Source organism: Sorex araneus, chromosome 3, assembly GCF_027595985.1.
Source record: "Sorex araneus isolate mSorAra2 chromosome 3, mSorAra2.pri, whole genome shotgun sequence".
In the NCBI taxonomy this organism is placed as follows: Eukaryota; Metazoa; Chordata; class Mammalia; order Eulipotyphla; family Soricidae; genus Sorex; species Sorex araneus.
Genome location: NC_073304.1, coordinates 238686030 through 238714019, shown reverse-complemented (window position 1 = coordinate 238714019; position 27990 = coordinate 238686030). Strand labels below are relative to the sequence as shown.

The window sequence follows — 27990 nt, the reverse complement described above, 5'->3', positions numbered from 1 at the left end:
TGTCGATAAAAAAATTTAATACTAAAACGCCTTTACACAGAGTTTGCTGCTCGCCGAGACGTGTTCCGCCTGCCCAGTGCTGACAGAGATCCCCAGGCCCAGCCCTGCGTGGACCCTGGCAACAGCACTGCTCGCACGCTCACGGCGGCTGGGGGAGGAACTGCTGCCTTCTTGCACGTCCTGATCCCGCCACCTTCTCCAGGATGGCCACCAGGAATGAATATTGCACTCGGCCGAGACAAAAGGGAGCCGGGCAGGAGAGGTGAGCGGGTGGGGGCCCCGGTGTCCCCGGCGGGAGAGGTGAGTGGGTGGGGCCCTGGTGTCCCTGCATATCCATGGCACCTCCGGGATGGGAGAAGGGACCCCAAAGATGGTGTCCTGGGTGGAAAGAAAGAGGCCAAAGGGCCGGGGTCGGGGGGCCCTGGACTGGGCGTCACACAAGAGTTCTCACAAAGATCAGAGGTGAATGGGGGTTTTCCGGGGCGCTGGTGGTCCAGGCACCCCAACAGTGGACTCAGAGCACAGGACCCTCAGGGCATTTGGGGACACGCTGCGGATCACAGGGGGACTGTGGAATTCATTTAGGTCCTGAGACAGCCACCACCCCCCACAGTGGCCCTGGGGGTCCCCTGCCCTGGGGGGGGTCTGGGCAGTTGGGACGGAGCCCACCAGTCCCTGCACCCCCCTGAGCAGCCACAGGAAGGGTTGGGGGGCCCGGGAGGGGGGTCCACAGACCAGCCAGGGGAACGAAGGTCACAATAACTTGGAATATCCCAGAAATAAAATCCAAACATCAACATTTAGTATCAATACTTTAAAATATTTGTTCACTTTGTTTGAAACAGAGGGAAGGCAGGGTGCCACTGTGCGGGGCCCAGCCCTGCCCTAACACTTTTTCCTAGGAGATGGATTCCAGGGCGGTAAGCTGGGGCAGGACCCCGCCTACAGAACCCCACGAGTGAGCGGGACCCCGCCCCAGCCGCCTGCCCTCGCTCGAAGACGCGGCTGCAACTCAGCCAGGCTGGGAAAACAGTGCATTTTCACAGAAAACCCCAGAACGAAATCCCTGCACACACGCGCGCACACGCACACGCTCGCACACGCACACACGCACCCTCGTCACGCACGTGGGGAAAGCTCCCCGCCACATTTTCCCATAAAACTTCCCCGCAGAAATACACTATTTACAGAGAGAAATAAATAGACACACCTGATTTCTGCGTTCCCTGGTGGGAGACAGTCGGAGGTACTAGGGAGAATATGGCTTGGATTCGAATCTCGTGAACTGCCTGCTGAGCACTGCGGCCCCCGCCGGGTCCCCGCACCTCGCGCCCTCCAGGGAAGAGAACAGAAAGCCTGGACGGGCCGGCGGGCGCCCTGTCCCCCGCCCGCGGCGCCTAGCACAGGATGGGCACGCCCTCGGCCGTCACCAGGCGGCCCGTGGTGGGGTCGTAGGTGCCCGCCAGGTAGTACAGGTCCTGCCGGTCTTGGCACTTGCGGCCCCGCGTCATCTGCTCGTACTGCTCGCGCGCCACCACCTGGCACTTGTGGGAGATCGTCTGCACGTCGTTCTCGTCCTGGTGGCAGGACTGGTACAAGGCGTGCTGCGGGGCGGGAGGAGCCGCTGTGACCGCGCCCCGCCCCCCGCTCCGCCGCAGCCAATCGCAGCCCGTTCCCGGCACCAGCCCCGCCCCGGGCACTAGCCCCAGCCCCGCCCCAACCAGCCCGCCCCGCCTCCTGCCTCTGAACTAGCCCCGCCCACAGCCTCCAGCCCCGCCTCCACAGGAGAAGCCCCGCCCCTTAACCCAGTCCCACCTCGCCCCAGCCAGACCCTGGCCCCACCCAAGGCCTTCGGCCCCGCCCCCAGCCTCCACGCTTCTCCCGTCAATCCCCCCACCCCCCCACTCCCTGCAGCCAGGGGTCGCAGCCTGGGTTCTCAGGGCCGGGACACGCGGCCGCCCTCACCTTCCCGTCGCTCTGCCGCTTGCCCAGCTTGGTCTCCTCGGGGTGGTAGAACCACTTGACCTTGACCACCATGTTGCTGCCCCAGGACTCCCACATGCTCTCGATGCGGCCGATGTAGGGCAGGTTGGGGCGCCCGGCCGACAGGAAGACGGCGCAGTCGCCCACGCGCAGCGTCTCCTTGCCGCGCACGATGGCCTTGTAGAACAGCTTCCGGCCCTTCCCCTTCACGCCGCGGCGCTGCGGGAGGGGGGCGCTCAGCACGGGGGCGAGGGGCAGGGGGCTGCACCGGGCAGCTCGGGGCCACCCGCTCGGGCTCCGAGACGGACACGCAGGTGTCTGTGCCCAGGGACTTTTTTTTTTTTTTTGCTTTTTGGGTCACACCCGGCGATGCTCAGGGGTGACTCCTGGCTCTGCACTCAGGAATCACCCCTGGCGGTGCTCGGGGGACCCTATGGGAGGCTGGGACTCGAACCCGGGTCGCCGCGTGCAAGGCACACGCCCTCCCCGCTGTCCTATGCGCTAGCCCTGAGTTCCCCTTTTCTAACGTCGCTCGGGAGCCAGCAGGCCCCGGCGGAGAGGGCGGGCGGCGGAGGCGCCCTGGCCTACCTGGGTGGGGCTCCCGGACCACTTCCAGAGCTGGCGGGCCGGCAGGAAGGCCGAGATCTTTGGCCGGTTCTCCACGGAGGGCAGCCGCTGCCTCCGCGCGAGCTCTTTGGAGAAGCCCCCCGCGTCTTTGCGCCTCAGCCGGGCCTTCCCGCCGCCCCCGGGGCCCGGGCCGGGGCTCCCGTTGGCCACGGCGGCGCGGGACAGGAAGCAGCGCGCGGCGTGCGCGTGGGGCCCGCCGCCCTTGGGACGCAGGGCCTCAGGCTGCGCTAGCAGGGCGGGCACCGGGTGCGAGAGGCAGCGCGGGAGCAGCATCGCGGGGTCCTCGTCGTCGGAACTGCAGGAGGAGCCGTCGTCGGAGGAGCAGAGGCTGGAGGTGGACAGGGAGCCGGAGGACGAGGAGGTGGAGGAGCCGGAGGACGAGGAGGACACGGACAGGCGGGCGAGGAAGCGCGCGGGCACGCCGGGGGCCAGCCCGGGCGCCTCGTCCTCCTCGTCAGAGTAGGAGCTGTGGCAGTCACTGTCGCAGGGCAGCTGGAAGTCAGCCTGGCCCGAGAACTTGCGCAGCGCCAGCCCCATGGGCAGGGGGTGCCCGGGCGCCCGGCCCTTGCGGTCCTTGCCCAGCAGCACGGGGTGTGTGTAGCTGGGGCTGGGCAGGGGTCTCCCCAGCTTGGGCGCCAGCCCCTTGTCGCCCGCCAGCAGCGTCTTGCAGGCTTTGTTCTTGGGGGAGGTCACGCCCTCGTGGTCCAGCTTGACCAGGAACTCGCCCGCTGCCCTCCGCCGCGCGCCCTTCTCCGCCTCCGCCCTCTCGGCCTTCTTGGCCCGCAGCAGCTTGTGCGCGCCCCCGGGCAGGCCCTGCGCGGCGGCCGCGCCGAAGGGCGCGTAGGGGCCGGCCAGGCTGCTGAAGGAGTCGGCGCGGAAGGCCGTGCCGAACACGGGCGCGGCCACCGCGGCGGGGAACAGGCCCTCGCGCGCGCGCAGCCGCCGCCCGCCCAGCTGGAAGAGGTTCTGCAGCACGCCCGGCGCCTTGCCCGCCGCCGCCTTCCGCTTGGTCTGCGCCACGGCCGACCAGCTCAGCAGGGGGCCGCCCCGCCGGCCCAGCAGGTGCTCGGCGACCCCCGCGGGGGGCTTGGCGCCGGGGCTCAGGAGCTCTGCTTTGCCTGCAACGGGCGGGAGGAAGGCGGTTCGCCGATGGTCCCCATGGCACCTCCCGGCTCCCCTGGGTGCTCGGCCCGCCCCCGCCCTCCCCCGCGTACCAGCTCTGTCTCTGCCGGGGGTCTTCTTCCCAGGGACCTTGCAGGCGTCGGAGCCGTCGTGCGTCTTGGGGGACAGGCTGGGGGCGGCCTCGCTGGGCGCGGCAGCTTCGCCGGCCGCCTTCTTAGTCCTCCGGCAGCTGCCGGGCACCAGCAGGGCGGGTGAGGGTTCTGTGCCTGCAGGGGGCAGCGGTCTCAGCCTAGGGCCACCAAAGGGGGGCAGGGGAGACCCACTGGGGGTCCTGGGCTCACACTGGATCTTGAAGTCGGGCGGCAGCAGGCGGATGTTGGACACCGCGATGTGGCCCGTGTCCCCGTCGTCGAACTCCACCAGCACGGAGTCCAGCTCCTCCTCGTCGCTGGACGCGCCTGCGGATGGTCACCGCTGAGCAGCTGCAGGGGCCGCCTCCCGCAGGCCCGCCCGGCCGCCCCCTCCGTGGCTCACCCCGGACCACGTTCCCAGGGTACAGGCAACGGGACTTCTGGCTCCAGTAGGCACAGACCCTGGTGCCTGGCGGGAGGGCTCTGCTGGACTGAGGCCGCACGTCCAGGACCTGCTGGGCAGGGGTGGCCGTGAGCGTGGCGTGCGCGCGCAGGGGGCGGGGCGTGCCGAGACCCGGACTCACCGCCTCCTGCAGCAGCTGCTCCAGCGAGTAGATGCGTGGGCGGTTCCCTCGCTCGCCCTCGATGACGATGCTGTAGCTGGGGGGCAGGAGGGGGCGTCAGGGCGGGTGGGGGTCCCGCGGGCCCGCCCCCCAGCCCCTGGCCCCCAGACTCACATGTCGGGCGGCTGCAGGGTCCGCACGCTGCCCGCGTACAGCAGGCTGTCCTCCTTGGGGATGAGCACGGGGAGCCCGTCCTGCAGGTCCTCCTTGTGGATGGTGCAGGAGCGCGCTGCGGGCGGGAGTCAGCACCGCGCCCACCCGCCCCTGCCCGCCCGGCCTGAGCCCCCCGCCGCTCACCCAGGGCCGCGCTCTGCTCCACGCTCAGGGGCCCCGCCGCCGCCTCCTCCTCCTCCTCCTCCTCCTCCTCCTCCTCCTCCTCGTCCTCCTCCTCGTCCTCCTCCGAGAAGCTGCTGTTGTCGCCGAAGCGGAAGTTGTCGTCCTTGGCGAAGCTCTGGAGCAGCCGGCTGACGGCGCGGCCCGGGCCCTGGGGGACAGGGGTCAGCTCCGCGGGGGTCGGGCGCCGCGGGGCGGGGGGGGGGGCTGTGGGCGGCGGGTACCTGCGGGCGGCCAGCCGCGCCCTTGGCCTTGCCCAGCTTCCGGCTCCCCAGGATGGCCTTGGCGTTGCGGGGCGACAGCGCGATGGTCAGGGCCCCGTTCTTGCGCTGCGGGGGGTGGGGGGGGCTGTGAGCGGGGCCAGAGGCAGCAGGGAGGCTGGAGGACCCCCGCCCCCGGCCGGTCGCTGACCCTCACCCGCAGGCCGGGCTGCAGCGCCGCGCCCTTGCGTGTGGCCCGCTGGAGACGCCCCCCGAACAGCGCGTCCCTGGCGGCCGAGGCGCCCAGCTCCGCCGCCTGCGCCTGGCCCTTCTTCTTGCCGGGCGGCCTGCGCCCCGGCGCCCGTGCCAGCTTGGTGCCCACCTTGCCCTTCACTGCCCGCCTCTTGATCTTGACCTCACTGTCGGGACTGGACAGCCGGCAGGCCCCTACGGGGAGAGGGGCCGTCAGGGCTGCGCCCAGTCGGGGAGGCCGTGCTCGCTGCCCGCTGCCCGCCGCCCGCCGCCCGCTCACCGAGCAGGCCCTGCCGCTCCTCCTTCTTGCGGGCCTTGCGGTTGGCCTCCATCTTGACCACCGACGAGGGCGAGGGCCCCAGCACGGCCATGCCAGCCGCGGCCTGCAGCACCAGCTCGGGCCCCAGGAAGCCCTCGCGACTCTGGCCGTCATAGCCACTGCCTGCAGGAGCACCGTGGCGTGAGCCCTGCCCGTCCGGGTCGCCCCGGGCACTGCGGGGGGCTTGTCTCACCGAGCCTGGGCTTTTCCAGGCTCCGGACTTGGTGTTAGCGGGGTCCGGGGTCTGGTGGGGGTGGGCAATGCTGGGGCGACCCCCCCTGGCTGTTCTTACCTGCAACCTGTGCCCTGCCCGCCTCTTCCTCCCATCTGCCCTGTGGGGGACACCCAGCATCTCCCTCCCAGCACCCACGGTCACCCGGACGGGCGTGTCCCTCTGCCCTCCCCCCCAGGGCCGTGACTTGCCTGCCCCGTGGGCGGCCACTGACAACCGGGCTGGGAACTTGGGCGCGGTTCTGCCGCCAGCCTCGGCCGTGGGCTGTGGGTGCCGGGTGGCCGCAGACACGCCGGTGCTCTTGGCCCGAGCCAGCTTCTTCCGCACGCGCCCACCCGGGGCCTCCTTTCTGCGGAAGGGGCTGAGGCCGGGGGGCAGCGCCCGGCTCTTGGCCCTGGGCTTCAGCTGGGCGGCCGCCGGCTCCCTCGGGGCGCTGCTCTGGAACTGGGCCTTGTCCTGCACGCAGGAGGCGGCTGTCAGCAGGCACCGCCAGGCTGCCGCTCCGGGGACGGGGGGCCTGGGCAGAGCCGGGGCGGCCGGTGGGGCGCGGGGGCATCAGGACTCACCCCCGCGGCCGCCTGCAGCTTCTCCAGTTTGCTGCGCTTCGTGGGGGGCTCGGTGCTCCGCAGCTCGGCACACAGCAGGCTCAGGCGGGGGCGCGCAGCCCTGCGGGCAAGGGCGCGGGTGGCGCTGGGGACCCGGAGTTGCTGGGGGTCCCCGGGCACACTCCCGTCGGCGCGGGAGCCAGAGGGCAGGCGGCCCTGTCCAGGGCCAGGCCACGGAGCAGCGTGCCGGGAGGCAGCGGGAGCACCAGAGAAGGGCTGCGCAGAGCCCGGCCCTCGTGTCCCGGCCCCACAGCTGCCTGTCGGGGGGCCCCACCCCTGCTCTGGGCGCCAGGTCGGGTGGCTGCAGGGTGGGGTGGGGGCGCTCGGGAACGGGGCCTGGGCCTGCTGCGGGGCGGAACCCTGACTCCCGGCGCGCAGCTGGCAGCGTCTCGAGGGCGCCCCGCGGGGAAGCCCGGCCGGGGACAGGGACACTCGGAGCCCCAGACATATGGTGGGTCCCTCCTGCCCGGCGCCGTAACCTTCTCTGCACTTGCTAATGTTTTGTGACATAAAGCCCCGAGATTAATTTTTTGCCTCTGTCTTAATTGAAGGAACCATTTAGTGCCGATTTAACTATTATTACCAGATCATCAGGATTGATGCAGCGCGTGGCCGCGCCAATCCTGTTTGGAGCAGCAGCAGGATTTATGCAAATGGGCCTGCCGGGAGAGGCAATTTGCCGGGAGAAGGACAATTATCCTGGCCAGGGAGCGCTCTGCGAGGGGCCCGCGCGTAATGGGCAATAACGCACGGCCGGCCACGGCGCCGCGTGGGCAGTGGGGGAGAGGGCCCTCCCCTCGGCGGTCAGTCCTGCGTGCGGGGCCTGGGACCCGCACCCACCAGCGACTCACTTGACTCTCCTGCCCTCGGCCCGGGGCAGCGGCGTGCCTGGGAGCAGACTGGAGAACTTGCGCTTCCTGGGCCGGCCGGGCCCGCGCCGGGCCGGGCTTCTGGAACTCTCCTCTCTCCTGGGGGCAACAGGCGCTGTCCCAGGAGCCCCCTCGGCCCCCGCCCGCCTCCCTCCCCAGGCCCCGCATACTCATGGTCACGGCGGCGCTGCAGACGTGCCAGCTCTCGCTGCTTCTCCTTGTAGCGCCGCTGCAGCTCCGCCAGCTGCACGCGCATGGCCACCTCCTGCGTGTCCAGCTGCTCGATGGCCGCCTTCAGGGGACACACCTGGGGGCAGGCACATGACCCCGTGAGCCGGGGGCCCGAGCGTTCTGGGCAGAGCGCCGGCCCCGGCCCACTCACAGGCTTGGTCTTGGGCGTCCAGGTGTCCTTGCGCCGGATAATCCGCATGCGGGGGGTGAGAGCGGGCGCGCTGCAGGGGGCGGGCGCCGGGGCCGCGGCTGAGGCAGCAGGGCCCAGCTCGGCCGCCTCCACCAGGGACCAGGCCGCAGCCAGGGTGGCCAGGCGCTGCAGGTTGAAGGCCAGCACGTCCTCTTCCTCTGTGGGGGACTCGGGGTCAGTGCAGGAGGCCACCGGGCCCCCAGTGCTCTTGATGGCAGCCAGAGCACCAGTGCCAAGGTCGCAGCCAAGCCAGGAGGGGTCAAGGCCAGGCCGGGCCCGCGTGGGCAGCGGGGAGGGGTCAGGCTCTCAGCCAGGGACCTGCAGCTCAGTCAGAAACACGACCCCGTCCCGGTGCCCAGCCCAGGCTTTGCCACGGCCAAGCCCCCCTCCCGGGGGTGCCTGTCACCGCCAAGGCCCACTCTGCACGGCAGTCACACATGCACACCATGTTCACGCTTACACATACACCCACACGCAGCCCCACGCACAGACTCCTCATACACAAACCTTCTCCTACACACTAACATGCACCTCATATATACACATGCACTCACACGTTCAGTACACTTACAGACACGTACATGCGTGTACACACTCACATATGAACACATGAACACAGACATGTATATACATGTATACACTCGCATAGACCCACATCCACGTACACATGAATATACAACTCGACATTCTCTCCCTGCACACGTTCAGACACACGTGCCCTCACACGTGCACACTGTCACCCACACATACACACTGGCCCGAGGTGACTCCCTAGGACTTGGCTGTGGGACAGTGCTCCTGCTGGCAGCAGACACTGGAGACCCTGGGGGCAGCCCCGGCCCCCCCGGGCGGCTCACCCTGCAGCGGTCGAAGGCTCCCCTGCGGCGGCAGCTCCAGGTCGGCCAACTCACTGAGCAGGGCGATGCCGGGCGTGCCGGGGCACCAGGGCAAGGGTGCGGCAGCAGGCGGGCCCGGGGACCCAGCGCCAGGCAGGTCACCCAGGCTGACGGTGGCGGCCACCAGGGAGTCCAGGCCAGACAGTCCCCCGGACAGGCAGGGCTGCCCCTGCCACTCCTCGTCCTCCGGCACGTCCTGGACCGCGGCCTCGACCTCAGGGTCGGCCTCCTCGGGGGCCACGTCGAGGGTCCCCTGGCCCCCGGCCTGCAGGCCCGCCTCCAGAACGGACGCCTCTGGCTCCCCGCTCGCCCCCACGGTCCTCTCCTCTCGGGCCCCTCCCTGAGTGGAACCTTCCGGGCCGCCGTCCAGGGGGGGCCCCCAGTGCCGTGCCCGCAGCCCCTCCGGGGGGCTGGGGTCAGCTGCGTTCCCCAGGGACCCCCGCTCCGCAGGGTGGGCTGTGGCCACAAGGTCCTGCGGGGCTTCTCTGGCCCCTGCGGGCAGTCCAGGCTCCTCCAAGCTCCGGGGGCTGTGGGCCGGACCCCCAGGGGAGAAAGTTCTCTGCGGCTCGGGCTGCACCCCGGGGCCGGGGCTTTGCATAGTGTCGGGGTTGGGGAGGTCCGGGGGGGGTGTAGGGGGCTGCAGGGCGAAGCTGGAGGCCGCGTCGGCACACGTGTAGCTGGCAGCGAGGCCTGTGGGAAGGGTGCCAGGCAGAGGTGGGCTCCTGTGCAGGGTGGGGGTCCCTGAAGCCGCCCCTGGGTCCCTCCCCTGTGCATCCCCTGCCACACCTCAGGGTCTTGGGGGCCTCTGGCCTGGGCTGGCTAGAAAAAGGGGCCCCAGGCCCCATCAACTGCCAGAGAAATGCCGAGATACAGAGGCTGGAAGGGACCTCGTCCTGGCCCCAGGCCCAGAGCTGCGGGCAGGACCCCAGGGCGGGCCAGCCCCCCGGCCTCACCCAGACGGCCTACGTGTGGCCCTCCAGGCGTGGACATGCTTCTCCAGTCCCTCCTGGGGCAGGGGAAGAGCTGGCCGGGAGTGTGGGCAGGAGGGCTGGGCCAGGCCACACCGCCCCCACCCCATTCTCACCTGGGTCCAGGGAGTGGACGTTGGGTCGCCGGCTGGCCCCTCGGGGGTCCTGAGTGCTGGGCACCTCGGCGCCAGGCCCGGGGCTGCCGGCGGGGGGTTTCCGGGCGGGCGAGTGGCAGCAGGGGGACAGCTTGGTGGGGCCCGCGGGGGCGGGTGAGGGGGCTCCCTTGGCCGTGGTGGGGGTTAAGGCAACTGGCTTGTGAGTGGGCTTCGGGGGCTTCTCGGGCAGCACCTCCTCCAGCTCCGGGGGCTCCTCGGGCTTTCGCTGTGTGCGGGGACAAGGTTCAGTGCGGGGCCGCGTGGCGGGGCCGTGCCGGGGCAGGGCTGGCCGGTACCTGGAACTGGGCGGCCCTCGGCTGCGGGTGCGCCTGCGGCTGCGTCTGCAGCGTATACAGCTCCTGCGGCAGGAACTGCGTCCGTGGGTACACGGGCAGCTGGCCGGGGTGCTGCATGTGGGGGGCGGGGCCCCGCGCCCCGTACACGGGCGGCCACAGCGAGGCCTGGTCCATGACGTCGGCTGCGGGCAGCAAGGGCGTCAGGGCCTCGGGGTGGGGGCGCTCGGCCCCTGCCTGCTCTGCCTGGCCCCCCACGTGCACGGGCCCATCTCGGGGTCCTTACCCAGCGTGTGGGGGGCGCTGTGGGGCGTGGGCTCAGAGGGCAGGATGACGAGCTGGGTGGGGGCGTCCTGGGAGAGGGGGAAGACCGGGGGCATGGAGCCGGGCACCGCGGTGGGGAACGTGGGGGGCAGGTTCTGGTGCAGGGCGGGGTGCCCCAGGCCTGGGGAGATAGGGCAGTGGTCAGGCTCTCAGGCTCCCCCAGGGCTGCCCCCTCAGCCCCAGTGCTGGCCGTGGGGACGCCCCCTCTTACCGCCCCCAGCAGTGACCTTGGGGATGTCCCCCCACCCCAGCACTGACCGTGGGGAAGGCCCCCTCCCAGCACTGTCCATGGGGACGTCCCCTCCCAGCACTGACCGTAGGAATGTCCTCCCATCCACAGGGAGGGGCTGCGGGTCCGAGGCAGCCAGGGCGCGTGGGCAGGGTGGGGGTGTGGGGTCGGCTCCCCCGACATCTGGCCCCCCTGCAGGGTGGAGCCCCCAGCGATCACCAGGTGTGGGGCCAGGTCCCCGGGGCAGCCGCCAGACGGGTGGATCCTGGGGAACTCCACGAGCTCCTTGTCCCTGGACAGAGGGGCGGACGTCAGCCGCGGCCTGGACGCACAGCGGGGGCCAGGGTGCAGGCGGCCCCGGGGAAGCCCTTACTGGAGCAGCAGGTCCCGGCTGGCCAGCCCCAGGTGGTCCTCACACAGCCGCGCCCTCTCGTCCTCGGCCTCCAGGTCCAGCGCGTGGGAGGCTCGCGGCGCGCCAGCAGCTGGGGGCAGAGGCAGAGGGCGGTGCTGGGGGGGCTCCGGCGGGCCAGGGCGGCGGCGGGCGCCAGGACGACCCATACCTTTGAAGGGGGCGGCCACCCGGGCCTGCCGCCCCGGGCCACCGTAGGCCGCCTCCGGCCGGCTCGCAGGGTCCTTCTGCCGGGCCACGGCCACGGCAATGCCCACGGGCGGCTGCCGCACCTCGGCGGCGTCTCCCTGCAGGCACTCGTGCTCCCGGCTGCGGGCACAGTCCGGCCGCTCTGCCTCGCCCGAGGCCGGGCCGGGGGCCTTGGGGGCCGGAAACCGCCCTTCCTGCTGGGCACAGCTGGCCTTGAGCCCCCCCAGGCCCACAAAGGGGGTCTTCTGTCCAACCACCAGGGCCTGGCTGCTGTACCTGAGCAGGCTCTTCATGGCAGACCCGTCCTCGGGGGCCGGCAGCTCTGCCCGGAGGGCCGTGGGCTGCAGGCCGCCCCCAAAGGGGGCCAGGTAGGGCCCGGACTTGCGCTCCTCGCCCACAGCCATGCCGGCCCCCTGGCCCGACTGCACACTCCAGGGGGGGAGGTGGGGACCGCCGTAGCCCAGCGACGCCAGCTCCAGGGACTTGCGCTTGGCCTCGGCCCCGCCGCCCCCGGGGTCCACCTCGGGGACGGTCCAGTGCTGCTGGTGGCGGATCCGGGCCACCTTCTGGGCCCCGGGGGCCCCCACGGGCCCCTCCTTGCCCCCGGGCTTGTCTAAAGTGCAGCAGGCCTGGGGGCCTTTCCTGCCCAGCGGGTCCTGCAGGCTCGGCCGGGCGCAGTCCTGGGTGGGCGTGGGCAGGTCCAAGTAGCCGCTCCTGTCCAGAGCACCTTTGGGGAGCGCCGGGAAGGGCGCTTCCGGGCCCGTGCCGGGGAGGTAGTCCAGGCCCTTCAGCCGAGGGTTAGGGGCCGCCTCGAAGCCCACCAGCCGCCGCTCGGCCTTGCCCTCGGCCTTCAGGTGGGCGTAGGGGACCCCGTAGGGGGCGGTGTGCTCGGGGGCCGCGGGCCCGTCCACGTGCAGCTCCTTGGCCTCGCCCATCACGGCGCAGGCGTCGGCCGCGTGGTAGGGGCGGCCCTTGTCAGTCAGCTGTCCCGCGGAAGGCACGAGGGTGGGCGCGCCGGGCCGCGGGTCCCGGGGCCGCTTGTCCTGCAGCGGGCAGAGGCCCTCGGCGCCCGGCCGCAGCTGCAGGCAGGGGAAGGGGCCAGCCGCCGTGCTGAGGGCAGGGGGCCCGGTGGGCAGGCCCGAGGGCCCCGAGTAGGGCGCCGAGTGGTGCAGCGTCTGCCGCCGCTCCAGACACTCGCCGAAGGCCGGCCCAGGCTCCGCCGCGCCCACCGCCTCCTTGGCACAGCGCCCGGGCGCTGCCACCCCCACGCCGGGCCGCACCAGCACACCCCCCGCGCAGCTGGCCAGCGCCCCCTTGCCCACCTCGCCACCCAGCACCTTGGCGCTGAGCAGGCAGGGGGCCAGGTGCTTGGGGCGGCCCTCGCAGGCGGCCCGGGCCGCGGCGTCGCCCGGCGTGGCCAGCCCCAGCTTGTGCCGCTCCTTGTCGCCCGCCTCGTCCCCCGGCCGCTCCTTGGCCTCGGCCATCTTGCCGGCCTTCTCTCTGCCCAGGAGGAAGCGGTCCGCGTCCTTGGGGCCCTTGGCCAGGGGCCCGGCCTCCCCCCGTTCTCGGCTGCAGGCGCCCACGGGGTGGCCGGCCGGGGTGCGCGCCACGCCCGGGAAGTTGTGGTTGGTGGGCAGGAGCGCGGGCTGCGGGGGCAGGTCGCGCAGGTAGAAGTTATCTGGGGGCAAAGAGGCAAGTCAGCGCACTGGCAGGGCCAGGCTGGGGCAGGGGCAGCGGGTAGGCTTCCCTCCCTGGGAGGGACACAGCCCTGCCACTGGCCACGTCCGCCTGTGTCCCCCGGGGTTTGCTGGCCTCCAGCCTCCCGGGAGCCCAGCTGGGCGCCCCACCTGGGCACTCAGCTCAGGCTTCTGAGCTCCGGGGCTCAGGGCTGCCCAGACCCCCGGGCCTTTGTCCCTTCTTGGCTGCCGGCAAGACCCCCGCGCGCTCACTTGTCCTCTGACTCCCCACGGGGCCCCCCAGCCAGGAGGCTTCCCTCGAGGCACACGGGTCCCCACCAAGATGGCGCTGGCACCAGGGCAGCTGTGCCCACCCGCCCCAGGGGCACCATGCAGTCACAGTCTCATAGTGAGCTTCTGTAGGCATGATCACACGTGCATGTGAACACATGAGTGTGCCAGCACACGTGCCTGCACATACTTGCATTCACACACCACAAACTTATGCACACACAAGTGAGTGTACTGCTACACATGTGCATGTATGCATGCACATATGCACACAGCCCAAACATAAGTGTATGCACACATAAAGCGTACATGCATGTGTACGTACATGTAGATGTACCTATGTAACATATCAACACAACATGCATGTATGCATAATGCATCTATACACATGTATACATGTGCACATGCACGTGCATACATGCTTGTGTGTATGTGTGGCTGAATATACACACTGCGTACACGTGTGCAAGTATACACTGCACACATATGTGCATGCAAGGCTTATCTGTATGTAAACCATGTACAAATGCCCACATACACACATAAGAGCGTGTGTGGACTTATGCTCAGCAGAGTCCGCCCCAATATGTACGTGTGAATGTGCACATGTATGCACATTTGCATACACCCGTGGGCGAGTGTACAGGTGCTTCTAAGCACGTGTGTGAATGTGCTTGTGTCTGTGTGCACATGTGTATATATGTGTGGGCATGCCTGTTTGTCCGTGTGTCCCTGCATGTGTGCGTGTGTGTGCTCCAGTGGCTAGATCTTCTCGGTGCGGTCAGGCTGTGACCCCTGTGGGGCCGCCCTGCCAGGTGGACGCCCTCTCTGGAGTAACAGGGCAGCAAGTGCAGGGCCCGAGGCGTGGCACCACCCCGAGCCCCGGCTGCTCCCCAACTCACTCCCCAGCTTCGGGGCCCAGGCCGAGCCCCTCCCCCGCCACTTGCCTTTCTGGGCGCCATAGAACCGGTGCTGCCCACACAGGAGGCCGCCGTCGCCGTGGTGGTCCAAGTGGGTCATGGGCAGGAAGGTGGAGGCCAGACTCCCAGAGAACCGGGGGTACCCAGGCGCTGTGGGAGCAAGGGCCGCTGCGTGGGCACGGATCCCGGCCAGGCCTCGGCACCGCCCCGCCCCGCACAGTGAGTGGCAGGCTGGCGGACAAACAGGACCAGGGGCCGGAGGGGCTCGGGGTGGGGGGAGGCCTGGACCGTCCCTGAGGGCCGGGACTGGCTCTTGGTGGCCCTGGCCAGCCATGTGTGTTGCCCCAGTGGGGGCACCCAGGCTGGGGCTCTGACCACGGACAGTGCGGCCTGCAGCCCACACCGCCCTCGGGGTCCCTCACCCAGGGCTCCGCGAGACGGGCCCACCGCAGTGGTCACGGAGACCCGGGCACGCCTGGCGTCTCCAGAGCCATCACCTGGTTGGAGCCTCAGCTCAGGCCCCCGCTCCCTGCAGCTCCTGTGGCCGACCCTCAGCCAGAAGCATGCGCAGCGGGGGTCCGCACAGGGCCAGCACAGGGCCACTCCTCCTGCCCGCGGCACTGGGCACAGGGTCCCCACTGGCCCTGGATGGGGACGGCCACCTGCTGCCCCTGCCCCCGCTGCATTCCCCTCCCCCACGGTCCCACCCTTGGCTCCTTCCTGCAGCCCCCTGGGGGCACCCGCTTCCGACCAGGCAGCCTGAGAAAAGACGGGCACGGGGGGGGGGGGCACCCCTTCTCCCCCAGCAAACTGGACTCTGAGCAGATGAAAACAGAAACTGATTTTAGGGCTCAGACCTGCGAGGGCGACGCCAGCCAGAGCCCTGGGGTTCCCGTCACACAGCCACGGCCCTGCACGGGCACTTCCAGGAGGTCCTGCCCAGCCTTGAAGTGTGAGGGACAGCGGGTACAGCGAGGTGGGGGGCAGCAGGGGCAGTAAGGACAGTGGGCAAGGAAGTGCAGGGCGCGGTGTGGGGGCTGGCTGCAGAGGTGGGGGCGGACGAGGCTGGGCCCCTCTATCCCCACAGACCAGAGCCACTGAGCCCCGGGACACCCTGCCCAGTGCCTGCCGGGCTCAGGCTCAGCTGACTCCCCCTCCCCATGGCTCCTCAGCAGCCCCCGCCCGAGGGCAGAACTGCTGGCCTGGCCCGGCCCCTGCCACAGCAGTGGAAGGTTCTGGAGCCTCCAGGCCCCTCCCGCTGGGCGCGGTGGGGGTTGCCCTATGCTGCCGGAGGAAGCAGGGAGGTCCCTCAGCCATGCAAGTCCAGCTGGATGCCGTGGGTGCGGCTCCATGCCATCCCCTCATGGTCAGCCAGGGGGACACTGCCAGGCCTGGACAGGGGCAGGGAAGGACCCCAACCAGGCGAGTAAGGGCTCTGGGGCCTGGAGCCAGGGTGAGCTGGGAGACCCACACCCCAGACCCACCCTGCCTGGCTGGCAGCAACAGCGGTGGGGCCATCTCTTGGGCCTGGTCAGCAGAGCCCAGCGTGCTCCTGTGCACAAGGTCCAAGGGGCAGGGGAGAGCGGCTGGGAGGAGCCAGCACCTGCCCGGGCGCCTGAGGCCCCTGCAGGCGGCTCACGTGCCTGCCTCCGGCCCCAACAGAATCCCCTCTCAACCCCCACTGGGTGGTCCCACTTCCGGCCAGGAGGAAGCGGACAATGGGATTGTCTGGATGCCCTTCCCCAGGCTGGACACTAGCCTTGCCAGACCCATCCCTCCGCCCACCGCTGCCCCGGGAAGGCCCGGGGGGCGGGAGGCAGGAGGCGGGGCAGCCTCTGCCAGATGTTCCCGGGCGGGTCCCGGCCCGGGTGCCGCCAGCTCCCCAGCGGCCCGCCGCAGAGGCGGGAGGGGTTGCCGGGCAGATGGCCATCCGGTCCGCCGCGGGGATGCCCTGCGCGGGCCCCCACGCACCAGCCCCCAGCGCCGGCCCCCCGCGGTCCGGCTCCGCCACCCACACTCGGCCCTGGCGCGTGCCCCTGCCCCGCACCGCGGCAGAGAAGCGGCCCCGGCACGGGAGCCAGCTGGCACCCGGTCAGACGAGCAGCAGCGGGCATGGAGCCAGGGCAGCCCGCCAGCCCGCGCTGCCAGCCGCCCGCCGCGCGCCGCGCCCGCCCCGCCCGCCCGCACCACGTGGCCCGCAGCCGGGAGAGGGGCGGAGCCGTCCTGGGCGGGGCTTGGCGAGGGGCGGGGCCGCCTTGAGGGGCCTGGCAAGGGAGTGGGCGGGGCCTGGAGAGGGGCGGGGCCTTGCGGGGATGCAGAGGGCAGGGCCTTGCGGGGATGCGGAGGGCGGGGCCAGCGTGGCCCTGGAGTCTGAGACTTGGACCCCAGGGAGCCAGGAGCAAGGTGGGTGCCCCCAGGTGGCCCCGAAGAGTTCCCACTGCTCTACCGTGGACACCCGTGTGCCTGGCAGTGGGATGCCTTGGGAGAGGCCTGTGGGCCTGGGGAGGCTCTAGGGACAGCTGAGAGACACCCCTACTGGGGCTCCCCAGGAGGCCCAGGCAGGGTCGCATTGAAGGGTGCCTGGGGCTGCCAGTGTCCCACGGAGGAGCCTCTGACCCGGGGAAAGTGGCACCTGTTTATCCCAGGAGCAGCACCCAGGCCGGCAGGTGGTGGCTACCCGGGTCCGGGCCAGTCAGTCCTGAGGGCATGACCGAGGGAACAGGCTGGGTGCTGAGGCTGAAGTGTGGTCACACCCACCCCCCAGGGTCCGGGCTCCAGAGGGAAACCAAGGCAGCAGCCGCTCTTGAAGAGAAGGGGCCGGAAGGGGCCGGAAGGTGTCCGGGAGCACCTGGTGGCACAGGTGTTCCTGTGAGACCCGGTCTGGGCGGCTGAAGTGGACGGTGGGGGTGGAGACAGGGACAGGCTGGGTGTAGGGACACCACCCACTGCCAGGCAGGGAGTCAGGGATGTGCAAGCCGTGGCACCCTGCTGGAAGCTGCTAGAAGGGGCGCGGACGGGGCCCTGGGGCTGCCTTTATCAGTGTCCACACAGCGCTAGGGTCACTCCACACTGCCCGCACAGTGCCCTCCCCTTGCTGCACAGGGCAGCCTCTGCTCCAGCCGCCGGGGCGCTAATCTCCTGGCCGGGAGAGGGCGGCGGGCGCAGTGTGTGGGTCCGGCTCAGCAAACACCATGCCTGCCGCCCAGTGGCCACTGGCTGCGGTGGGGCGGGTGCCAGGAGCAGACAGTCCTCTGTGCCCGCTGCCAACTGTGATTACGACTCCGTGTGCCAGCCGCCGGTGGCAGTCTTAACCCTTCGCCAGCTTTGGCGGACAGGCCACCCAGCCACGGCTGTGCCCAGGGGCCTGGGATGGGGGAGTCCAGGGCTGCTGCCCACATCCCAGCATGAAGTGGGGGCGCTGGCGGGGGGGAGAGCATGCCCAGGCCTCCGGGGGGCCCTGGCACAGGCTCCAAGTCCCAGGCCCTCGCACATCTGGAACGCACGCTCCCAGGTGTGGCGGGCCCAGCCCCACGGCCCAGCTGTGTTCCACATTCCGCTGGCTCCCCGGAGCCCTCCTTCACCCCGGCCCGCCCCCCCCCCTGCCTCGGCCCATCTGTGCTGCACATCTGGCCAGGGCGGGGGTCCCGCCGACTCACCTTCATGGGAATGGGGGAACCAGATGTGGGAGGCAGCGGGGTGCGAGGCGCGGTAGGCCTGCTCCGAGGGGGCGGGTGCCGGGCCACTGGGGTGCGCTGACGTCGAGGGGCCCAGGCCGCTGGTGAGGAAGCTGCCCATGAAGGAGGGGGCCGTGGAGCTGCCCACCAGGCGGCCACTGGCTGTGGACAGAGGTGGGGTGAGTGGGCAGGGCCCTCTGCATGGCCGCCTTTGTGCGGGACTCAGGGGGCCCTGTACCCTGCTCCTGGAACCCCCAAGAAGGGAGCAGACAGCTGTGAGGGCGCAGCAGACCCCCCTCCCCCTGGGGACCCCAGCACGAACCTCAGGCCTCCCCCTTCCCGTGGCCCACGTGCCCGGCCCGCCTTGCAGATTCCGGGGGCCAGGCCTGATGTGGAGGAGCCACTCAGCGCCCACCGCCCACCTGCACTGCCCCTTCCCCACGCACCCCTCCTCTAGAGCCAAGGCCAGGCCAGCCTCCGGTTTCCATGGTGACCGCCTCGCCTGCTGCCTGCCCGGTGGGTGGTCTGGCGGCAGCCCCTCCCCTCCCCATGCAGCCTGGCACTTGTCACCTCTGTTCCGGCAGCCAGCGAGAGCCTGGGCAGGGCCGTCCCAGGCCCAGGCCTGGGAGCGGGAGATGGTTCTGGGGGCTGGGATGGTGGTGACTCAGGGGGCCAAGGGGGCCCTGGTGCTTCCCAGCCCGTGACTCAGCAGCCGGCGTGGGACCCCCGCCATGTGAAGGGGGAGAGGCGGGGGTGGGAACCGGGGACTTCCCGCCGGGCTGAAGCCAGACCACAGGCGTCCAGCCAGGGGAGGGGCGGGGAGGGACGGGGAGGGCGGAAGAGCTAGCCTGGGTGGAAGGGGTCAGCCCCAGGGACCCCCGCCCCTCCCAGGGAAGCCCCCACAGAGGAGGGGCTTCTGCAGGAGGGTGCCTGGGAACCCCGCCCGCTCCGGGCTCCCACAGCGCTGGGGAAACTGAGTGCAGCTGCCGCCTCGCTGGCTCCCCCACTTGGGGCTGGGGGGGCTCCAGCCGCACTCCTGGCCATGCCCCTCCCCCTGCCTGGCCTGTGTGGGCTCTGTGAGCCGCCAACCCCGAAGGCCCTGCCCGCACCCCAGGCCTCTCCAGCATGCTCTGACCTGGTGTCCAGGCTGCCCCAGGGGCCTGCACTCCCTGGTCAGGGCCTGGTCCCCACAGTCCCCGCACCAGGGCAGGCCAGCTGGACAGGCGGGATGCTGCGCCCACCCCACGCGGGGCCACCGGCGCTGGACACGTCAGGCCAGCTGAGCCTGGCTCCACTGTGCCTCCCCTCCCATGGCGTGGCACGCCCTGGGGGCTGCAGGTCAGCGTGGCCCCTCGCGCCAAGTGTCCAGCTGGGCTTGCACGAGGCCCTGGGAGTGGTCCCAGGACCTGCTTGCCCAGAGTTTTCTGTGCTGGAATGATCCGGGCCTGTCCCCTGCTCCCGTGGCCGGCCTCCCCGCGGGGGACAGTAGGCTGGAGCAGGGCACTGCCCGGGGTGCCTGCCAGGCAGGGAGGCCGCACCCTGCGGCTGGGCCCTGCAGTGGGTGGGACCCCGGGCCAGGGCGCCTGGGCTGCCATGTGACCACAGCTGGGCAGCCACTTGCCAGGGGCCAGCCCCCTCGCCGCTGGCCCCCTCAGCACTCCCGGGCCGCTGCCCACCGGGCTTCAGCTTCTTGGGTTCTCCCGGGAGACCGGATGAGGGGACACAGAAGTGGCGGTGGAGGGGCCGGGCTGGAGATGGGAGAAGCACCTTCCTGTCTGTGAGGGAGAGGGTGCACTCGCCTGGGCGCAGCTGCCAAGGGGACTTGGGGTGTGGGGGAGGGCCTGGGTGTGGGGGAGGGCGGGGTGTGGGGGAGGGCCCGGGTGTGGGTGTGGGGGAGGGTGGGGTGTGGGGGAGGCCAGGGTGTGGGGGAGGGCCCGGGTGTGGGTGTGGGGGAGGGCCGGGTGGGAGGAGGACATGCTGGGGAGGGTCATCGGGGCCTGGAGGGCAGGACACCCAGGGCGGCTGAGGCCAGAGCCTTGCACGGGCCCTGCACGTTGGTCCTGGACACGGTTCTCAGCACGCGTGGCCTGAGACACACGAGTAGCTCGAGAGTGTGATGGCGTGTGTGCATGTGTGCGCGCGCACTCGTGAGCACAGGGGTGAGTGTCCCCGGGTGTCAGGGAGGTGTCCACGACTGTGTGCGTGTGCCCTCAGATGCTGCTCCGGCTGCGTCTGCCCGTGAGGGCTGGGGAGGGGACACGTGGTCCCACCTCACGTCTGCGCCCGGAGCCCCAGGCACAGACTAGCCCCTCCCAGCCCAGCTGTCCCTCCCTCCCCAGTCCGGGAGTGACCCAAGGCAGAGGGTCAGGGAGCTGGACGGCGGCGGGATGCCACTTCCCCGGGCAGAGCCGCAGCACGGCCCAGACGCCGACCAGACCACGCTCTTCACCATGTCGGGGGACCTTGGCTCCCGTGGTCCCGGGAAGGTGGCGGGGAGGGGCGGGGGCAGGGAGGAGGAAGGGCAGGGCCAGCCTCTGGGGAGGGTGAGCTCATCTCACAGGAAGCCCCTTTCTGTGGCCCAGAAGAAGGTTCCAGAACCCCTGCTGGCCTGAAGGCAGAATCTCTCAGGCCACAGAGGGATACTGGGGGCCCCGCCCCCGAGCACGCGGGCTGAGGGAAGGCCGGGGGCTGTTCCCTGTCAGCAGCAGCCTGCTCTCCGTCCCGCCACACGCTCCCGCCCCACCCCGCTGGCCCTGGCGTGGGGGCACCTCCGTGGATGGGCGAGGCTGCTCCCAGGCCCTGGAGCACTGCGGGATGGAGGACGGTCCCCCAGGAGACGCCCAGCAGGGGGTGACGGGAAGGAGCCTCTGGGAGCTGCCTGGGGGGGACCCACCGGCCTCAGGCCATCACCCCTTACCGCCCTCCGGCCGGCAGACCACCCATCCATTCACTCACCCTCCACGCCCCGTAGATCAATCCAGATGCACCACCCGTCCACGCACCCACCCTCCACATACCTGCCCTCCCTCCATCCTCCCTCCATCCACCCAACTGTCCTTCTGTCCGACCACGCTCTCATCCATCCTTCAGCCCTCCACCCACCCACCGAGGGGAGGGGCTACAGCTCAGGCAGAGAACCTTCTGGAAAGTAAGAAAAAAGGTTCCAGGAGCCTTCTGGAAGGTAAGGAAAAAGGAGTAGGAAGTAACTCAGAGGAAGATGAGCTGCTACAGAAAAATCACAATCCAGGTCAGAAGGGATCCAACACCTGCTGGCTGGCCTGAGGCTGCCGTTCTAGAGCAGACAGACACACAGACACCGACATGCACACTCACACAAACAGACACACAGCCATCCAGACACACACAGCCATCCAGACACACAGACTCACACAGACACACAGACACCGACATGCACACTCACACAGACAGACACACAGCCATCCAGACACACAGACTCACACAGACACCGACATGCACACTCACACAGACACACAGCCATCCAGACACACAGACACACACAGACACAGACACCGACATGCACACTCACACAGACAGACACACAGCCATCCAGACACACAGACTCACACAGTCATCCAGACACACAGACACACACAGACACAGACACCGACATGCACACTCACACAGACAGACACACAGCCATCCAGACACACAGACACACACAGACACCCAGACACCGACATGCACACTCACACAGACAGACACACAGCCATCCAGACACACAGACACACACAGACACACAGACACACACAGTCCCCACCCAGGCCGAGTGGCATTCCCGAGGGGCTGGTCCAGGCGAGTCCCCGCCGTGCCCTCGGGAGTGGGGAGAAGCCGAGAAGCGCCTGGTTCCGGTGCCCACACCCTACCCATCACTCTCTGTGGAGCCGTTTCACGCATGTCCCGGGCTTTTTCGGGGTTAGCCCAAAGATGTCTTCCAATTCGATTTAGATTTAATTTTAACGTTAATTTAAAACAAATTAAAAGCTTATTTTTAGGATACTCAAAGGGATGTCTCTGTCTCAAAGGGGGTTTGCTGGAGGCAAAGGCCCAGGAACCGCAGCACCTACCACAGGCCTGTACGGCAGCTGGGCAAGACCGCACCTGCACACCCCGCACCCCCGCACGCGTGCTTGCTTGCACACCCAGGACAGAGGCAGGGGTGTGGGCCCCGGGGGGCAGGGGGCACACACAACCCCGCACACACCTGCACACCCACCCCCCACACCTCTGCATGCCCGCACACACACCCGCATGGATGCTCGCACACCCACACGCCCGTGCACACACACCTGCACACCCACACCCACACACACACACCTGCATACCCACACACACACACACACACATCCCCCCACCCTCACCTCCCCACACGCCTGCACGCCCGCACACACACCTCCATGCCTGCACACACACACATGCACACACACATCTGCATGCCTGCACATACACATACCCACATGCCCTCACACACCACACACCCACACTCCTGCAGCCTGCACACTTGCACACCCATACACCCCTGCAAACATGTGCACACATACCCACACATACTTGCACACCCCCACTCATACCTGCACACCCACACACACCCACACACAAATCTGCATGTCCCCACATGCATACCCACATGCCACACACACACATGCACCTGCACGCCCACATACACACACGCATGCCAACACACATATGCTCACACATGCCCATGAACACACGCATGCACACATGCGCACACATATGCACACACATGCATGCTCACCTGCACACGTGCCGCCATGCCTGAATGCACTCGTGCACACACCGCGGCAGGGAGGGCCCCAGAGCAGAGTGGGGCTGGCTCGGAGCCCCTGCTGGGGCTGCAAGGAGCGGGGCCCCTGGCAAGTAGGACCCACACTGAGTCTGAGTACCCGGACCATCCAGGCCCAGACGTGTGCCCCGGAGATCCACCGCGAGCAGGGGTGTCTGGGAATGGGGACAGGAGGGAAGGAGAGAGAGGAGATGAGCAGGGGGAGGGGAGCTGGGAATAGAGAGGAGGCAGGGGGAGAGAGGAGGGAGGGAGGAAAGGAGAGTGGGGGGAGAGGAGAGGGAGGGGAGGGGAGAGGCAGGAGGGGGAGAGATGGGGAGGAAGGGGAGTAGGAAGAAGAGGGGGAGGGATGCGGGGTGGGGGGCCTGGGGCAGTCCTGGCGCACCCCTCCGCGGCTGGGCCCCACCGCCTGCCCTGCTGATCTCTCGTGCCGGACAGGGAAGGGGCAGGAAATTAGCCGGGACGCCTCAGGGGCTGTGCATGTGTACGCACCTGTGCACGCATGGATGTGAGTGTGCAGACACGCGTGAGTATATGTGTGTGCACGATATGTGCGTGAGTGTGGGCAGGAGGCAGTGGGGGAGGGACAGTGCTCGTGAGTGGGAACACGTGGCAGACCACGTGTCCGAGCTCCCTAGCTCCGCCACAGAAGCAGGCCGTGGTCTGGCAGGGGCTTCTGCCCGGGGTGGGGGCCGCCGGCAGGGTGCAGGTTGGGGGGCAGCTCGGCACACAACTGCCCGCACCTGCACCGCAGCCGGGTCTGCGGGCCTGGGACTCGGCCACGGCGAGCGCCCCCCCACCTGGGGCCCTGCTGGCTGCTCGAGCCCTTCCTCCACGGACAGCCCACCATGCCCTGCTCTGGAACTTTCCACTGAGAAGCGAGACCCCGTGGGCGAAGGGGAAGCTGCTTCAGACCCGACCTGTGTGTCACACCTGGGCGTCCGCCTGGCCCACCCTGCCCGCTCCTCTTCCCCACGGGAGCCAGCCTGCACCTCGACGTAAGGGGGCTCCCGCAGGGCCCTCGAACCAGGGTCTGGACGCCCACTCGGCCCTGCTCTGAGCCCACCGCCCTGGCCCGGCCCCTCCCAGCGGACAGCAGGGCCGCAGGAGGCGGCAACATTATATATCACAGCCAACAGGGGCAGCCGCTGACAAATCGGCTGCGTGATCTAGACGGTGCATTATCCCATAAAAACGTCAGCAGGCGGAGTCTGGGCCCGCGGCGGCCAGCGCTGCCTTCTCCGTGGGAAAGAGGCCGGGGGCAGACGGGGCAGGGCGGAGCGGGGGCCTGGGGGGGGGGCACCTGCCCGCCAGACCCAGGGTCTCCTGGGGCACAGGCCTTCCGGAGCCCCGCCCGGGGGCCAGGAGAGGTGTCCCTGAGAGGGTGAGAGCCGCTGTCCGGGGCCACCTCTGCTGGCAGGGGGCCATGACTATGCCAGGCTGAGGTGGGGGCACCGTCTGGGGTCAGCGCAGGGCAGCCTCGCCGCGGGGCCACCGCAGACCCCTCCTCGGTCCAGGCCGCCGGACCCCACTGGCCCGCACCCTGCGGGCTCGTGCCAGGCGTGGGGTGTGTGCTCAGGTATTTAACAGGGAGCAAGCTGGGGGCGCTGCGGGGGCCGCTGGCTTGGGAATCCCCAGCTCAGCCTCAGTCCTGGGGCGACCCCGTGGGGGTTCTGGGAACAGTAGTCCTGGGGGAGGGGAGAGCGCAAAGGGGCTCTCGCAAGATGGCTGCACGGGAGCATCTGCTGCTGAACAGGCCCGGCCCCGCCCTCGGACCCCGGGCCGCTGCCCTGACACCCTTAGTTTGCTGGGGCTCAGCACCGGGAACTCTGTATTTTGGTAGGGAGACCTGGGAAAGGCCCAGACCGAGGTGTCCGGGTGAAAGGGACACCCCGTGCCCGGCCGCCTGGTGCTCCCCGCGAGGCACCTGCCAGGCTCTCCCCGCGGGCCTGCCCCGGGTGGCGCGGCGTTCACGCTCACAGCCTGCTCTGATGACATATGTAAGTTGACAGCGAACATCCCATCAACTTGCTGGAGTGTATCTTGATTGTTAAAACACACTCCTGAAGGTGCACGATCATTCATCAAATTAAAGGAGGCCGGGCCTGGTCCTCCCGCCTCCCTGCTGACCCCCAAGCCTGCTGGCGGCCAGCCTCTGCCCCCAGGCCCCACTCCTGCGGGGACACTCCAGGCTTGGCGCCCCCTCCCCACCAGCCCCAGGCTGGGGGCCAGCCCACTAATCGCCAAGAAGTGACAAATGCCAGAAGCCCGCCAATTAAATTTAAACTCATGCAAAGCTCAGTGGCTAGTAAATTATTATTTTTATTAGGTTGAACCAAGTTCCCGTAAGAGAGAGAGAGTCAGCCTGCCCCATGAATGGCTCTTGTATAATTTATTTAACTCTGTGCTCTTTGCCAAAGCCTGGAATATTTTTAGCTCGTTCTGTTGTTGGATTTGGCTTTTTTATGTGTGTTTCTGAGCGGTATTTTTAGCCTCATCCATGTTATTCTAACAGCCTCCTATGCGTTTCGTCCTGTCTGTGCAGGCTGCGGAACCCGTCTCGCAGAGAGCGAGGGGGTTTTCTAAGAATAACCGGGCAGTGTTTGGGGGTACACGCTTTTCCAGGGGGGCCGGGCTGTGTGCACGGGCCCTCCCTGCTTTGCTCTCTGATTTGCCTCCTTGCTCACGTGACCCGGCCATTTCTATAGGAATACCCTCCCAGGAATAATGGGAGGGGGACACGCCCCACTGAGAAAATTTCACCCACATTCCAAAAATGGCTGTGCGGGCGGGTGGGGCTGGGCTCGGCCCCACCAGGGTCTGCTTTGATGTCTGCAGCTCTGGGGCAGGACGGCGGGAAAGTAACTCTTTTCACACCTACTTAATGCTGGTAACTGTTGCAGAGGCACTCCCTGGTGTCACTGAGCTAATGAGGTATTTACGAAAATGTATTTTTTTTCTTTACCAAAAAAGAGAGAGAGAGAGAGAGAGAGAGAGAGAGAGAGAGAGAGAGAGAGGGAGGAAGCCCTGAGGGGGATTCGCACTGTCGGATGCTCTGGCCCGGTTTGGGTCCGGTCCTGTGAAATGGGCCAGCGGAAGCACTTCCTGCGGCCAGCACTGTGTCCCTGGGGCCCAGGGCACAGCCTCCTGTCTAGGCCTCCGAGCCCGGAGAGCAGAGAAGGGAGCACGCGCCCTCCAGTGCGGGCGCCGTCCACCCGACCGAGGCCGCCAGGCTGGGGACCCAGGCCCCGCGAGAAGCAGCCTGGGTGGGTGGGAGACTGAGCCGCGCGGAGGGACGGGTGGGACGCGCCCATCCTCCCTCCTTAGCGCCCCCCACCCGCCCCAGATCACAGCTTTGCCTCCAGACCATCTGTATGGAGCCGACACCTCACACCACGCTAAAAATAATGGCTGCGAACCGTCCCCCACAGCCGGGCCGCCACCACACCCCAGCCCAGGGCCCCGGGGGGCAGGGGGCACCAGGAAGGGCAGCGCCAGTGCCAGGGGATGAAGACCCAGGCTCCCGGCAAGGTGGCGAGCCAGGGGCAACGTCGGCCCCTGGCGTGCAGCTGGGTCCCCTCTCGGGACCCGGGGCCCTCTGCAGGAGGACAGGAAAGTCCTCCAAACCGGCCCTCACGCACCCTCTCCCCCGCTGGGGATAGCAGAGGGACGCGGGGACCCGAGGCTCGGCCCGCCGTCTGCTGGACACAGGCTCCTCGGCTCTGCTCCCTCCGCAGTGGCCGGACACCCCGAAGCACAATAGATGGCTCTGCAGGGGGGAGTGAGAGCCGGGCGCTGCCTGGGCGGCACTGGGGGGGACACCTCCAGCGCCCCCTAGAGCTCCCCACCCGGGAGGCCACTGCCTGGGTCAAGGACCAGGGCAGGGATCCAGGCTGCAGGCCCCAGGGCACCCCAGAGCCACGTGGTGGTCAAACTTGGTGAGGGACACAATAGTCGCCCGGCCAACTCGCACCTGGCTGGATCTGGGAGGATGGCAAGAGGGGGACCTGGCCCCCAGGGAGCCCCAGGACAGAGACAGGGGTGCGGGAGAGGCGCCAGGCCTGGCTACCTACACAGCTGGGGGTGGGGGCAGCAGACCCCTCCCCGTCCGGCCTCGCGGGCTTCTCCCACACCCATCGGGGGTCAGCAGCCCGTGGCCGGCGCCCCGCAGAGCCCTGTGCGGGCTGTGCGGGCAGGGTGCGGCGGGCGAGCGTTCCCGGCAGCCAGGGAGTTTTAAATCACCAGCTGCCCAGGCAAGTACCTTTCCTCGCCGGAGTGATAAATCTAGAGGACAAAAAAAGGGAGCGAAAGGAGGGAGAAGAACAAGACGCTGCGTCCGCGCGGCCAGCGGCCCGGCCGGCCTCGGCGCCGCCGCGGCCCCTCTGGGGCGAGCGCTGAAAGCTCGTTAGTAATTAGGGAGTTTGCATATTTCTTTGCTCTTTGGGAAATTTACTCCTTTTCTTCCCGCCCGCTCTCCTGACATTGTTCCTTCCAGTCCGGCCCCGCCATCCGTTTCAATCCACGCGCTAATTGTAATCCCATTAAAGCAGATATAATTTTATTAGTATTCACAGTTCATCAAGCTAGCAATAATAACTGTTACTGCCAAATTAACAACAAGCACCGCCACCACCGAAAACACGGCAAACAACACTGCTGATGTTCCGAGGAGCGGGGCACAGAGCTGCCCGGCCCCGCGCCGGGCCCCCTCGGGCTGCGCGCCCCGGCCCGGCCCCGCGGCGCACTCGGCTCCACCGAAATCCCCGCGCCGCGCGCCCGCACCTCCGCCGGCCGCGGCCGGAAACCGGGGGCCCGGCCAGCGCGGCCGCATCCTGCGGCCCATTCTCGCCCTGACACTTCCCGGCTTTATATAGAAACAGGATCTGCCGGCCACGCCGCCGGCCCCGTGGTGGTGGCCCGCGCCCGCTCCGAGAGGTCCCCGCGCGCACGCCCTGCCCCTCCGCCCCGGCGGGCTCCGTTCCCGCACGGGGCGGCCCGGGGTGCGGCCCGGGGGTGTCGCTCGGGCGGCGGGCGCAGAAACGCGGTTTCGGCGGAGTTGGGTGCGCGGCCGAGTGGGGGAGGGCGGCGCGGCGGAAGCGCGTTATTTTTAGCCGGCCCGGGGCTGCCCCGGCGACGCCCGGGGACCCCGGGGAAGGCCGCCCCGCCCGGCCCGCGCCCGGCCCCGCCACTGACCTGCGTGCGAAGCCATGGGCAGCGGCGACGCGAAGTACTTTCCGGGCTGGAAGTGCGCGGGGGGTTGCGTGGCGGCGGCCGCGCCGCGGTGGCCCAGGCTGCCGCGCTCCGACAGCAGATGCGGCGGCGGCACGAAGTCGCGGCCATCCATGCCGGGCCCGGCCCCGGCCCGCCGCCGCCGCCTCCCGGGAGCAGCGCGGCCGGGGCCCGGGGCAGGCTGCGCGCGCGGGCGGCGCG

General features: G+C 69.1%; 1 protein-coding gene across 4 annotated transcripts; it reads right to left on the bottom strand.

The window, feature by feature from the left end:
* On the bottom strand, window positions 1-27975 carry BAHCC1 (BAH domain and coiled-coil containing 1). Of its 4 annotated transcripts, XR_008629176.1 has the most exons (28): window positions 27754-27975; window positions 17724-17903; window positions 14095-14217; window positions 11143-12858; window positions 10956-11064; window positions 10669-10874; window positions 10316-10474; window positions 10033-10214; window positions 9698-9962; window positions 8575-9303; window positions 7679-7875; window positions 7467-7603; window positions 7279-7395; window positions 6389-6488; window positions 6010-6278; window positions 5552-5709; window positions 5231-5466; window positions 5044-5148; window positions 4784-4970; window positions 4601-4715; window positions 4448-4523; window positions 4267-4375; window positions 4074-4190; window positions 3825-3998; window positions 2572-3728; window positions 1966-2202; window positions 1211-1604; window positions 1-378 (listed from the first exon to the last, which is right to left on the bottom strand). XR_008629176.1 is itself a non-coding variant. In XM_055130970.1 (27 exons), the coding sequence occupies exons 1-27, from the start codon at window positions 27902-27904 to the stop codon at window positions 1398-1400; spliced, it is 7518 nt and encodes a 2505-aa protein (XP_054986945.1). In that variant the 5' UTR covers window positions 27905-27975; the 3' UTR covers window positions 1-1397. The 4 variants fall into 4 exon arrangements, 3 of the variants coding, with proteins under 3 accessions (XP_054986945.1, XP_054986946.1, XP_054986947.1); XM_055130970.1 differs by having other exon boundaries at window positions 1-1604; XM_055130971.1 differs by having other exon boundaries at window positions 1-1604; window positions 5237-5466.
* Window positions 27976-27990: the final 15 nt, after the last annotated feature.